The sequence below is a fragment of the Stegodyphus dumicola genome, chromosome 4 (assembly GCF_044657685.1).
Source record: "Stegodyphus dumicola isolate Sdum_Otavi_A_Nest chromosome 4, ASM4465768v1".
Lineage (NCBI taxonomy): Eukaryota > Metazoa > Arthropoda > Arachnida > Araneae > Eresidae > Stegodyphus > Stegodyphus dumicola.
The window spans coordinates 241,644,891-241,660,003 of record NC_140771.1 but is presented as its reverse complement, the minus strand read 5'-3'; the positions used below and the strand labels follow the sequence as shown (position 1 = coordinate 241,660,003).

At 31.6% G+C, this 15,113-nt stretch overlaps 1 protein-coding gene across 1 annotated transcript in view; it reads left to right on the top strand.

The window, feature by feature from the left end:
* Positions 1–15,113, top strand: part of LOC118193463 (erlin-2-B-like) — a 59,981-nt gene that overhangs the window by 20,169 nt on the left and 24,699 nt on the right. The window contains exons 5-6 of the mRNA XM_085816143.1: positions 794–840; positions 7,172–7,233. Of these exons, the coding sequence (XP_085672269.1) occupies positions 794–840; positions 7,172–7,233 (109 nt within the window). The remainder of the gene's footprint in view (positions 1–793; positions 841–7,171; positions 7,234–15,113) is intronic.

The window sequence follows — 15,113 nt, the reverse complement described above, 5'->3', positions numbered from 1 at the left end:
ACATGGAAGGAGCTTATAAAAAATTATTCATCTGAAATCACACAAGATCCCAATTCAGCATTAGCCGTAGATTCTGTCGAAATTGTCAACATGTAGTCTCTTAGCAATCTCTTTGGTGATAATCTGTGAATTATTCTTAGCTAAATTGCAGATGAAATTATTATCAAAGCCGAAAGATTTCCCAGAGAGAAGTTTTATCAATTAGATAGAAGTCGTCATTTTAAAATCAACTAAACCGCTTTTAAACCGTAGCATAGCTAGGGTTGTCAGCTTCTGGGGACAGTTAAAGATTTTGCGCCCCTTTCTGTAGTCCAAGAATGGAAAACATTTCATCCTAAAATGTGTAGCATTAATGTGATGCTCTTTGGATGCTGCGTTGGGGGACAGAGATTGCCCCGTTGCCTCCCTATAGTTATGCCACTGCTTTTAAACTGTCCTTAAGAGGAAGAGCATGTCCTATATAAACATTTTGAATATTTTTTGTTGCAGTTCTAATGTTTACTCCTTTTTTAAACTCATCTAATGTAACAGATGAAAATGTAACTTTTCATTTTCTATTTTGAATATTATCCTTGCTAAGAAATTTAAGTATTTTTTTTTTTTTTTAAAGCTTATGTTCATTCACAATGTATTTAAATCACTCAGTTAATAATATGATTATAAAAGAAACATCAGCATCTATGAAAATCAAGTATGAACTTTTTCTGTCACCCAACAATTGATTTTTATTCTAGTGAAATAATAATCTTTTTGTTGGTAAATAAATAAAATAAACTTGGATTTTTTTTAATAGGTCACTCTCCAAACAGATGAAGTAAAAAATGTACCATGTGGTACAAGGTATGAATTAATATTTTATAACTGTGACTGTGAGTGTTCTCTCAAATGCTCTTAAAATTGTAAGAAAATTATTACAGGCCAAGCATGTAAAGCACAGGGTTCGTACAGTCCTTAATTTTGGCGAAAGTCGGCAGGAGGTCCTTAATTTTAATCACCTGAAATTTCTGTCTGTTTTTACGACTGCCATTTTGAATGTGAATTAGCATTTTGGAGAAATATTTTTGGAGTTTCTTATAATGTATTCCTATTTTTAATATAAATGGTGTGACACTCAAGTTCCTGAGCAAGAAATGAAACATAAGTATTTCAAAATTATTTCATTTTTTTCTAATGAAGAGCTTATAAACAACTTTTCACTTTTGGGAATGTGAATTCTTTATTAAACGGTTCCAAATTTGGCAGCTTATTAACATTAGACAACATGTTAGACATTGCAACTTGAAAAGTTTAGAAGGATTTGAAGGCAAGATTTATAGACCCACGAATCTAGAATATTCCAAAAAAAATGTCTTCTTGGTATTAACAAATATGGATGATGTATTTAGCAGAAAGTTTGTGGTGAATTTCTTACTTTTTGGAGAATTTTTGGAAGAAAAATTGAAAACACAATATTTAAATGCTTTGCTTCTGATACTAGAAGTCTTTTTATTAGCATGTTTATCTTCCCTTTATTTTCTCTACTTTTCCACTAGACACAAGCATGTAAAATATCAAAAATGCTTCTAATCTTGTCACATGGACAGGCAATTTATAGAAAGGAATTTTTCTGTTAATGAAGAAATTGAAAACTGACAGTTTAAAAGATTTATCTTATATGTCTCATTGCATCATACACAGGTCTGGCACTAGGCATTTTCCCACCTGATGCAATATCTGTGGATCCTAAGTTTTGCTGCTTAGTGCATTCCTAAATTTTAAAAGTTTTGCCATTTCTAAATTTTTGTTCTAAGTATGTTACTAAAATTTAAACATTCTGTCACACTGGCTTTGTACCATATATGTCCCTTACCATATATAATTTCATATTTATTCTGAGTACACATGTTACTAAAAAAGTAAATCTAGCACCTTTTCCTGTACATTCTAAATTCCTTTAGTTTTTTAAATTAACAGAAATATTTTAATTAAATCAAAAAATTCTAAAACAAAGAGGAACCTTATTGAAGAAAGAAACTGAATACATAAAGAAAATTATTCTTCAATATATAATATATATACAGTTATTATTATGTAAATTAAGCAGTTGTTTATAATTTCAGCATTTATTATAATTTACCCTTTCTGTTTTCTCACTAGGATGCAGATCACTTAGATAGTTTTTAAACTAAGGTTTTGGGGTTGTAAGACAGAATTTGTTTCTGGCCTCCACTTGCATGCTGCGTTAGTTCATACCAGCTCTGACAATTTGCAATTATTCATCTTTGCATTATTGTGGCTGATATTTGAATTTGTTATGATGATGAGTTGCGAGTTTGTTATGACGTGTTATTGAGCTAGCTTAGATTAAAACTAAATTGTGTAGTCTTTCACTTCTAGTCCACATTTTTAGTTTTTGAGAATAAAACCACATAAAGTTGGTTTTATTCTCAAATTTGTTTTATAATTATGTGTAATAATAATGCATTCTACTAGTGGATCTATTTTATTTTTAGAATGATATTACGAATGTGAAGTTCAGGCATAGCAAATATCTTTAATTGAATTCATTCAGTTCGCATTTGTTGATGGGTCCTTAATTTTTTTCATTAATGGTCCTTAAAAGTACTTAATTTCCATGTGCAGAAATGTGTACAAGCCCTGAAGCAGGATAATTTTCTAGACATGACAAACAAAATATACAATCTGCTCATCTGTTTAATATTATTGAAAAACCAGTTTCTCCCTAATGTGTCAAATTTCATTAATAACATGGAACTTGGTCTAATAATTTTTCTTATCAAAACTAATCAAATATGCAGTTATTTTGTATAATCAAAATCAAATGTATTCTAAATATTTCATAAGCTGGGCTTGAATGCTTCCATAAATCTATGCATTTATATTTAAAAATCTCTCTCTCTCTTTGTTTTTATTATTATTATTATTGTGATAATGTTGTATTGTTATAAGAAGCATTATCTAAAATAAAGTTCTTTCTCTTTTTTTTTTTTTTTTAGGAGTTTCAGAGTTTCATTAATTGTATCCAAAATTTTTACAAATAATACAAATAAATGAATTTTTATTTCTAAAAATTGTGGTACTTATCTGTCAACCATGAAAGTTTATTACTATCGAAAGAAAATTTGATGGAAATCCCGCAAAAACTTGCGCCAGAATTATAAGGGAGCTAACACATCTTTATTTAATAAATAACAAATATTACATATGCTTTGTAGAAACAGTTTTGTCAATTTCTACTATTTTGTTAGGCTGTCCATTTTTACCAGAAGCTGTGTTTAGAATGCTAATGAGTAGAACCTTATCACATGTGGTAGTTAAAATCTGTTATTCTTTTATCGGCTATGTTCAGCTGACTATATCATGTCCATCAATACACACTTTTTTGGTGTAACTCTGAAAATAATTCTTTACTTGCTGTTCTGTAGAAACCAGGTTTCTAAGTTTAATAATTTTTGTCAAAAGACAAGGGGAAAATGCAGCAATAACAGTTAATTTATATTCTTCATAAAAAAACAAAACATGGCTTATCGAGAATAATCAGTGTTGAATCAAATGAAAGTGCAGTAATTATGACTGTCTTGTTGCATCATGCTTATCCATAATTGATGTTTAATCATGCTGCTTGGTAACAATTTCTCTATTGTCAAGATAATACACGAGTACCAAAATTTTAATAATTTTGGTACTTGTGTATTATTCTGACAACGGTGAAATCCTGCCCCGAAATCTATAGAATTAAAAGAAGGAAATCGAACTTCTAATTTCTCCCCCCCTCCCTCTCAAATTTATGTATTTATCGTAGTCCTTCACTTGGATGGAAATTTTAAGAAATATTTTTTTTAAAAAAATTGGCTGAAACAAGTCAAAATTTGTCATCTAATAGGATTATATATGTATTCCTCCCCTCGAAACTATATTATATATCGTAGGATCCAACATGGCACCCTTTCCCATTTTAAAAATGAATTACAAGAAAATCTGTATAACACTTTCTAAAAATACAGATAAAGACTTCCCTTGGTCATATATAGATCCCACTTAGTTCTCCTTATTAGCATGGTTCACAGAATCTGAGGGTCTCAGTGTTACTATCATTGTTATCAGCAAGAGATGTTGATGTTGCAGCACATGTCCATTGCATAATGTGCTTGCACTCTGCCCAGAAATGGCTTTAAATTCAACATTGTGCTCTTACACCACTTCATGTTTAATCATGTTTAATTCGTATGACATCATTGAAATAGCCATTCTTTCTTTATATCTCATGCACAGATGATATTATTTTCCATTTCATTTGTCAAATGTGTATTCTGTGGTCCACTTGAAACTTTTTTAGTTGAATGAGAAGTTTAAAACGGTCTTTATTTTAAGACATCCTTTGGCAAAGTTTGGTGTTAAACCTTGTTGCTTAGCATTACAGTCCACTACTTATGAATATATGTAAAATAAATTAAAGATGATAAATGCATGCATACCACCTTTTTCTAGTATGGTATATTACTCAAATGTATATGCGAAGTTTAGAAGTGAAATCTATATCTCGCAACAATTGATAAGAAAAATGTTTGCCGTAATTATCCCTATGTGCTTATAGTGCCTCAATAATCCCTACATATTGTTGCAAAACAATACTTAAAACACATGCAAATGGTCGCGTCTAAAGTAGTAAGCATGTAGAGGGTAATGTTCGGGATTAATGAAAGTTCATTGGTACTGTTCATTAAAGAAAAGAAAACTCCGCATCAGCAAACATCTTAATCTATCATCTGCTTTGATTTTTTTTTTTTTTTTTTTTTTTTTTTTTTTTTTTTTTTTAATGTAGGAAATACTGGCTTTGGCTGAAGTAAAATCAGAAAGTTCAAGTCATCTAATATGATAAGATTCAGATATAACTGGCAATGTAAAATTCTGTATTTAGTCCTTTTCTATTAAAAATGAATTCTAATTGGTGTATCAGCCTGAAATATATTCTACTTTTTACATGAAAATTCTCGATACTTTTCTGTTAATGGGGCGCCAGTCACCAAATGTGATAGCTTGTTTATAAAATGATTTAGAAATTATTATTTGTAATTAAGGACAGGGGCGTAGCTAGAGGGGGGCATCTGTCCCCGGGCGCAGAATCCAAGGGGCGCCAAACTGATGTTACGACATTTGAGAATTAAATGTTTTCCATCCTTGGCAAGCAGTAGGGGGCGTGAAATCTTCAGTTGTCCCTGGGCGCTGAAAACCCTAGCTAAGACTCTGATTAAGGATTAACTTGTTCAGAATGACTTTTTATAACGGTGCAAGCATATTTTTATGTACTTTGTTTATAAAATTTTAAAAATTCGATATCTTTGTGTATATGTGAAGAGGGAACACCTAGTATATCTATTTGAAAGAAATTAGTGTTTTGGATAGTAATTATTATTTATTAAAATATACCAGTAGTGTCTTCTATTATAATTTTGCTGAATTAACTGCAATTTTTCCTAACTTGTTGATCACCCAAATCAGTATGTCATATTTTTTGCACAATTTAAATCCATCTTTAACCCTGTCTTAAATCTTCTATTTCATAATATTGTGCACTAGTACTTCAAGTTTCATATGTTTCATGTGTTAAATGTTCGTTACTAATACTGCTACAGAAAAATATCCAATGTTAGGAATTATTTTTTCTGAGCCTGGATTATATATACATAATATAAAGAAATGTTTTGCTGTTCCATTTTTGAGTCATTGAATGTTAACTTTTTGTCAGTTATCAGAATAATCAGTAGTCTGTTAGTTTCTGTATGTACAGTTTCCATGTAGGAGCAATAATATAAAATGGCAATTGTTTTTGGAAACACTTCGAAATTGGAGATTAAAAGTAATTCTTTTTCTCAATCCACAAACAAAATTATTAAACTTTAGAATTAGGAAAACCAGATGCAAAGCAATTTTCTCCTTAATTAGACAAGTAATGGCCCTTTACTTTTTTACTTATCGGGTGCAAGCTACTGGGATTTTCACAACTTTTTAAAAGAACATCGCCTCAACTATCGATAGTTATCATAAGTCTTGAAACATTATTAACATATTTAAAAAATGCAAATTTTAATTATTAAATAATAATAATGAGATGCATAAAAAATAAAATGTATTTTTCACAAAGTCGTCCTCTAATCTCTCAGCGCTGTTCTTCTTCCCATATGCATAGTGATCTTTTTTTTTTTTGCTTAAAAAAAATCGGAGAATTGTACAAATTTGGCATTGTGCACCTGCAATCTATCAAACTCATTTCATTATTGTTCTCTTAAGAGGATTTGAGTCAAAATATTGCATCCCTTCAGAACTTAAGGCAGTTTTTTTCCATTGTTAGCACATTTTATGAGCGATATTTTAAGATTGAATTAAAGCAAAAATTACCACAATTTGTCCTTAAAAATTATTGGGACTTGGATTATAACAAAAAAGAACACATAAGAAAATGACCGTGTTGCTTGACCGAAGGATAATTGTGAGAATAGTTGCTCTAAAGAATAGATATTAGCATGGTTGCCAGAGTTTATCACATTCTGAACATTTAGCAACTTTTACTAAGGTGATTGTGCTAATATTAAGTACTCGAGTAATTTTAGAGTAGAAGCAGTAAACAAAAAATGTGTTTACCAACAGTAATTAGTTCACTAATCATTTATATCTAGTTTCTAATCTCCCCCCCCCTTTCCCAGAAGTTAATTCTTAAATTTTCAGTTGTCAAAGAACATTTAATCATTTTCAAGAATGAGGTCAGTTTTCACGTTGAGGCAAAGATCTACCCCACCAAGTAGGTAGAAGTAACTGGTGTGAGATGAACTCTTTTTTTTTTTTTTAATTAATTATTATTATAGGACATACCTCATTTGCAAGCTAGGTTTCTTATCACCATAAAATCAATTTCATAGGATGGTTATCAGTTTTTATGCATTTCAAATCAGTTCTGCGTAAAATATCCTGATTCATGTGCAAAATTGTGATTTTCAATTTAAAAAAAAAAAAATTGCTTGAAATATTAAATAATAAAATAGTAAATTTTAATAAATAATTAAATATATTTCTCGTAAAGTTCAATATTGTTTTACAAAAATTAAGTGTGCTTTGAGTGCTATGTTTGTATTCATCCATATGAAAAGCTATTAATTTTCTTTCTTTTACTCATCAGTGGTGGTGTGATGATATATTTTGACCGAATTGAAGTTGTGAATATTCTAAACTCAAACAGTGGTAAGTTTTATGAGTAACTTAACATTTAAAATTTTTGTTTAGGATGTTAGCTTTAATGGCAAAATTTATTTCTTCTTAGTCTCTATTGTGAAATAAATTGCAATTAATTCATAATATTAACAAGGCATCATGAAACTATTAGTTTAAAAAAAAGTTGCCTTTTAATGCAAATGTGCGAAACTTTTTATATTTAACTTATGAAAACATAATGAACATTTTACTTACTAGATTCTTTTATATCTAAGGGGAATGTGTAGAAAGTTAAATTATGTAAATCCATTTTACTCTCAGTACTAAAATCGGTTTTATAAAATTATTTGCATTTAAGAAACTGTATAATTAGTTGTGTATGTATAATATGAACATTGTTGTGAAGAACAAAATGAAGTTATAATAAGCTTGTTTTAAATATTTACCATAGAGTGGCAACAGTAAGATAATCTTTCAAACATTCCCTTCCATAACATAATTATAAACAATTATATATATGTAAGATAAAAAATATGAAAGCAAACTTCTTAATTTAATTCACTATAATCTCTCTTATTTTTATTTCATTTGGGAACTTCATCTCTCTGTCATTAAAATAGCACTATAAATCTGAACTGTGTCATTCAAATTAATCATGCAATTTTATGTAACCCTTAATGCAGATGCCTCTTGACCTATCACCAAAGTGTAAACCAAAACTTAAAACTGAAACTGTTTGAATCTCCCCCTCTTCCTCTGAAAAACTGCGACACACTCTTTTCGCTTAAGTTTGTATCCAGTTAAGACGTTTCGCCTCAATCATGCATGTTCTGGAATGATCTCTTATATCACAATAGTATCCAGATTGTTCTGGAAATGGCACGTTTGGAGTGCCAAGTAAATTGTGCCCACAAAATGGGAATTTAAATAAATAAAAGGAATTAAATCCAGCTCGACTGCTTATTCTTCAAAATGGATTAACGCTCTAGGCGTCAAGTATCTATGCTATTAGTATTTCTGTTTCCACGTCGTAGTGTTCCTGCATCAATGCTTCCAAAATTGTGCTAATATTTCTTATAAAGTATTAATTTAACAAATATTCTATTATCCATATAAAGCTAATTCAAATTTAAAATTTTTATACAAATAAAAAATTAATTATTGCTGCAAACTAATTTGCAATATCATTTAAATTCAGAGAACATTTTATCTTGAATGTGCCAAAAAAGGAACTGTGCTCATTTCTAATAGACATTATTATTAGGGGTTCAGTAAACTCTGTATATTTCCCTATTATGAAAAAGAATATGTAAATCAGTAACCAAACAGAATTTTATAATCAAACTAAACTACATTTATGTATACAAAACCTTCAAAATCTGACTCATCAACATCAGAATTAAATAAACTTCACAAATGACCATCAAGGTTACTTTCATAGCCCTATTTTAAATAATTTCTTTCGACATTGCTATCTTCATTTCACTTTCTTTTTTGATGATTTCCAATTTAATGGACTGATTGCCATGCTTTATTGACCCGCAGAGCAATCTCCTCATACAAAGCTTTTCTCCTCCATCCAGAATTTGTGAAGGATTGGAGGCCATTTCACATCCATTAGTAGCTGTAAAAGTTTTGTAAGGCCAGTTGCTATCACTGAGACATCAGTGCCAATTTTTTTTCTTCAGATTTTACTGTACCCACTAAATAGGATCACATTGAATCCAGAATGATGGACTCATCATTCTGGATTCAAAAGCACCTTTCTTTTCCAATAAATTTCTCTTGAACCAAAATTAACATCACTTTTTTGCACAACCATCCTTTTCCATTGACACAAATAGTGATGCCTTTCAGGAATTTTTTCATTCCTGGTTATTAACACAGAAATAGTGCTTTCTCCTGTAGAAGGGACAGTTGTGCTCAGAGGACAGTCAAAAGTAATGGGCACTTCATCCAAATTAATTATTTGCTCTCCTTTCAAATTTTGGTCTTTAATTTTCTTAGATGTCTACTCGAAAACAATTATCTTTTTTTTAAGCCATTCCTTGGGAAATTTCTGTTTGGCAGTTATGTGGGTCCTAACAGATATTGTCTTTTTTTGCTTCATGAACTTAAAACAACAGTTAGGTCTCCCAACAAAGTTTTTAATGCTCATTTGTTGAGCAGTAATGTTTGCTTCAAGACTAATTTCAACTGTTGACACTGCTAATCCCTTTTCTCTCTGCTATATATCTATTCCTCTAAACTGTCTTCCAAAACAGGCCAAGTGATGATGCCAGTCTGATGAGCGATTTTATTTTTGGGCATTTTCTCAAATTCTTCTTCTTCAGACTTCCACCATTGAATGCATCTCTTATCAACTTGAAATTCTCTAGTAGCATCCCGATTTCGAATTTCTTTTGCTTTCTTCACTGCTGAAAGCTTAAAAGCAGCTATCTAATTTTTCCTTTGAGTAAGAATCATAATAATGTTTTTTTTTTTTTTTTTTTTTTTTTTTTTTTTTTTTTTTTTTAATTCAACAAGCACAAACCATAAAGTAAAGCACTGAAATAAGTAAGCACTGTGAGACATGTGCAAGAATGAACTAGGAACTTGGCGAAATAAAAGTTCTTGTGGCCGTTAAAATGAAGATGGTCATTGGAAAACAGAGATTAAACCATGGAGTTCACCATTGCAGTATCTTTACGCCAAGTGCACCCTATCGTAATTAGGCGAGTTTCACACAAGTCTGAACTTCTTGCTCTGCCGTAACGTAACCTGAGTGCTCATATCCGGCTAAAATATTGCAGTAAATTCACGTTTTGGTAATGAATAACTTATAACCTAAATTAGCCAAATTTTAAAGGCAGGGGGAAAATAAAATACCTTCAGATAAGCTGCAGACTTAAATTTTCAACTTTTAAGTGCCTGTAGTGTAAGCCACAATTTAAGCATTAAACTAGTACTAAATTCATTATTTTGGTGTTAGTTCAATGCTTAAATACGCACAAAATGCTAGTTTATCAATTGGAGTCAGTTGACTTTTTTCTGTCTGCTGAAAAATTATATCAATTTAGTCTCTGAAATAATAAGCCTGTTTATTGTAAATCAGCATAATGAGTATTTTAAGAAAATAAAACCACCGTTTTCAAACATCCTGTAGAAAATATGTTCTTTATTCAGGGATCAAATATAATATGGGAAGAGGAATGAAATGTATATTTGTTCATTCAGTCAAAGCTTGTCACAAATCATATACATGTTACTTAACCTAAATTTATGCTATTTTTTTTTTTTAACTCAGTTTGTTTCATGTATCATAATAAATTTAATGAGCTTTTGCTTAGTCTTTGTTCAGAGGAAAATTATAAATGTCATTGATGAGATAGAGAAATATTTAATTTTAATATGAAGTAATTTCTTTATATAAGATAGTTTCCTCCTGAATTCCATTAATAGTACTTCCTTTAAGTACTATTAATGGATTTTTAGCCTTGTTTAAAAATATGTAAATCAACCATCTCTATTTTTTGCACATTTATATAACTCAACCAAGTCTTGAGGTTAAAACTACTTAACTCTTGCAATCAGTGCTGGTTTCATCTTCTGGTGACTTACTGCGAGTGGCTGCATAGGCTTCCTTGATGTTTTTATTATATGTGTCACATAAATAAAACCACCTTCCATTTTATATTTTTTTTATTAAAATATGTCTTTAACCCTTTGAGGAGTGGTATGTAAAGTAAGTTAAATTGTGGTAAAATTGTGCATGAGCTATAACTTATGGACCCTAAGGCTGCATTCGGATGACGGCATAAAGGGCATAGAGGCGTAATCATAAGGGCATAAAATACGGGAATTCCGTTCACACTTGCGAGAACGGTGTGTAAGCCATGGCCAATGAGAGAAGCTAAATTTGCGCATGCATAGATGTGTCTACAACTTACCGCGCTGTTCTCCTGCTCGATTGATTTCCCGCGTTCGCTCTGCTTGTTTTGTGACAGCGAAATCTTCTGTAGAACACCGCTTCCTTTTAGCTTCGCTCTGATTGGTCGACACTTATCCCAAACTCTGCGTAACGTGGAAAACTTTGAACCCTATGCCACGAGCCCTAAACCAGATTTTGTGACGTAGCACAGACTGTTTGTCTTGGCAACTAAGCTCGGCTTTAACTACTTACGCCCTTTACAACCCCGTCTGAATGAAGCTTAAGGACACAAAACTGAGACTTAAAAAAAATCTAGAGCGAAATCCTAAATTTTGAGAGCAGGTATATATTTTATACCGGTGCTCCTCTAAGACATTTTTTTCCCAGGTAGCTGCCAATTGTTAATTTTTGTTTTTTAATTTTTGCTTACTTTTGATATGCATCTGTAGAGATGGGTGCTTGAATATAGTTATGTAAGTCTGAAGACGAAAACTTTTAAAATTTTAAAAATAATTTTTTTATGCACTTTGATGATGCAAGACAGCTGAGCATACTTATGCAAAATATGGGTAAAAGCTTTTAAACCTGATTTAAATTTGGCATTATTATTTTATAAAAAAAATTGGTAAATATAACACTGCATGTATAAATCGTATCATGATGCAACTGAACTAGTATAATATTACAAGGAGATATAACAGCTGAAAAATTTTTAAAAAATTTAAATTAAACACTAGGACTCGGATGAGAAAGTAAGTTGCATTTTTGAAGTCATATTTTATGCTTTAGATAATGTGTAAAAAATCAGGGTTCATGCTATGATACCAAGAATCCCTCCCCCCCCCACACACACTTTAGATTATCGAGGACCGTAAGGACCCCTTTTTTATTTTTTGTAAGTATAGGTTGTAATATATCTTTTTGTTCAGGAAGAAACATTGTTATACACTTCAAAGCTTTTATTCCGGTTTTCAACCCCTTTGGCCTCCTAGGGTCTTCTTTTCAACTTTTGGATAAATTCTAGTTTGTATCTAAAATGGGTCTTAGAAATATTTTCCCTCATTTCACCAACTGTGAAATTTATTTCAAAAAAACGTATTTGTAACCTAACCCTAAATTTCTCTTGCGTTCCCTAGTCTTTCATCTGAAATTAACAAAGACGATAAGAATAAAAGTATGCTTTCAAATCAGCAGTTTTTATGATTACACTAAAAGATAGACCTAAGTGCACTTCCATTTCCGGTATTTTTAAGTGAGCTTTCTCTTTGTGTGATCTTATCACACCACACAAAGGGAAGAAGGCGTGACTCCTGAATGACAAATCAGTTGTCAATCACCTCCTTTCATTTTCGTTGGATTCAAGGATTTTGGAAAACACAAAGCAATGGTGTCTTTTGGGGTCTAACATGCCACATTTAACCCCTACAATTGTGTAAAATTTTGACCCCAGATGGCAATTATGAAAGCGATGAGTCTTTAGTCTTTCTCTTGGGAAAGGGTGAAGTGCTGAAGTTAAAATATTAGATAAATAGAGACGAAGGAAACTCGTATGGAGTAAAAAAGAATAAAAAGAAAGAAATATACTTGTATTTAGCCCTAGTGCAGGGTCAGTAAACTCCCCATCCCTTCATGAACATAATACAGTCAAAAGTCGTTAATCCGGACTCGTCGGGACTTCGGCGATTCCGGATTATCGATTTTCCGGATTATAGATCATCAGTTTAAATCTGGTAAAATGGCATGCAGAAATTATAAAATTAAAAATATGAAACCGTAATTTACGAAATAAAGAACAATTATGATTTAAAGGGTATCAAAATTTACAAAAAAAAAGCTTAATATTTATTTGTTTACTTTATTAAACATTTCTTTCAATGTAAGTTGTTTAAGTTGCTTTGTTTTTTATGTTATAATACATTCTCTTTAATTCTATAAACAGACATAATTTCTTGTTCAGTTACAAAGTTCCGCTGTTCAAGTGATATAATTGCTGTGTCGAGAATACCGACTAATTTGTCAATCGAAATTTTTTCGTTTTCAATAACCTCTGTCACTTTCTTCGCTATCGGAAGCGAATGAATTATAATGACGAGGCACTTGATTTAAATCATATCAAAGACAAGATTGAATACTACATTGAGTAAGCAATTATAAGCCAAATAAAATAAAAACATCTGCCCTTAAGATAAGGATAGTGTTGACAGATCAACTTCCAATTCAATGCTCGCTGCCACCGCAGCGTTAAAGATAAACAAAGTTTAGATAAACACACGTTAAAGTTTAGATAAACTTTATCCATTTTTTGCAGCAATTCCACTTTTTGTTTAATGGACTCCAAAAGATACTTTCGCTTTGTATATCCTTTACATATTAGTAAATATACATTGGAAATTCTATTTGACATAATCGAAAGTTCAAGCTTACTTTTATAAAATTGCTCTAACAGTCTGCAAAAAATAATAATCCGGATCCAATTCGAAGATTAAGGAACAACGCAATCTGCAACATTAACTGAAATAGATAATTAGATAATTTTAGCTTAGCTTATCCCGTCCGTTATACATTAAACGCGCATTCGTAAACGTATTTTGCGCACGCACACACGCAAATTAGCAGCGGTAAAGGTCTTACGTCAACACGACGCATGCGCAGAAAGTTTGTAGCTTTGAGGTCCGGATTATAGATCATTCCGGATTATGGGTGTCCGAATTAACGACTTTTGACTGTACTGAATCCTAAACAGCTTGCTAGTTAATCATAAACAAATTATTATATCATAAACTATTAAAATGTAAAGATGTATATTATATACACAATATTATATATACGATATATATTGTATAATGGTGCCCTTCAAAGGGTTAAACAGATCCTTTTTAGTTATGGTATAATTAATTTATAAGCAGAGCTTTTCAAGTCTTTTTATTGTATTTTTCTTACTTGTAAGTTGTTTGAATAATAGTAATTTAATGAGAAAATTTACTCAAGCCTAAATTTTGAAATTAAAAACATGTATAACTTTCTCTTCAATTTGATGATCACACAAAAGATTGCTACCAGTTTATAAAAACAAATTCTGTAATAATCATTTTTCTTGTAAAGGAGAAAATCTGTAGAAACATTTTCTGCTGTACTGTATACTTTGTAAAGCAGTAATGTCATCAGAATTTGACAGATGACTTGGGAGATATGTTATGGCTTTCCAAACCAGAATACTGCTGCTTTGGATGATATGGTGATTAGTGGAGGTTAACTGTTGGGATTTGGCTTGAACGTTTGAATGTTGGTCAGGAGTGTGTTTGACTGTAATATCTTAGCAGAATGGAAATACTTGAAATCTGTTATCTGGAGATACTTTCAAGAAGTGTTACAGAAAGAGAATGTTCTGAAATTTCATCCCTATAAACACTGTCAGTTTAATACAGATGAAACTTACGCTGAAGCCTTCATTTGCTGTATTCAAACATTAAGCAAAATGATTAGATTTGTCATTTCTGATAACGCTTCCCCCAAAAAAATCTCTGAATAAAAATGCGTAGGTTGATCCAAAAAAAAGTTTACAAGCAGAAACATTTGAAACGTAATAATTGTGGAGCGAATATTTCCACCCAGGGTGGTTGACAGACGGTGCTAGTTGCCCTACAGCGGTTCTATGAGTAAGTAGCGTCAGTACACAGACACTTAAGAGCGACATTACTCGCACGACGTCTAGAAAAGTGGTCTCGCATAGAGGTGCGAGCCGTAATTCGATTCTTATGGGCCAAGAATGTGGCCACATCCGAAATTCACAGACAAATCATTGAGTATACGGGGACAAAGCAATGAGTAGACAACAGGTAGCAGAAATGGTGTCGTTCTTATCAAGCGGGCAGGGAGCATGTGGAAAACCGCAATATGGAAGCAAGCGGCCGTCCAAGTTCTTCAAGGACGGATATCAACACGGCATGTGTTGAAGAAATCATCCAAAGGGATTGACAAGTAACCGTGCGTGAGATTGCCT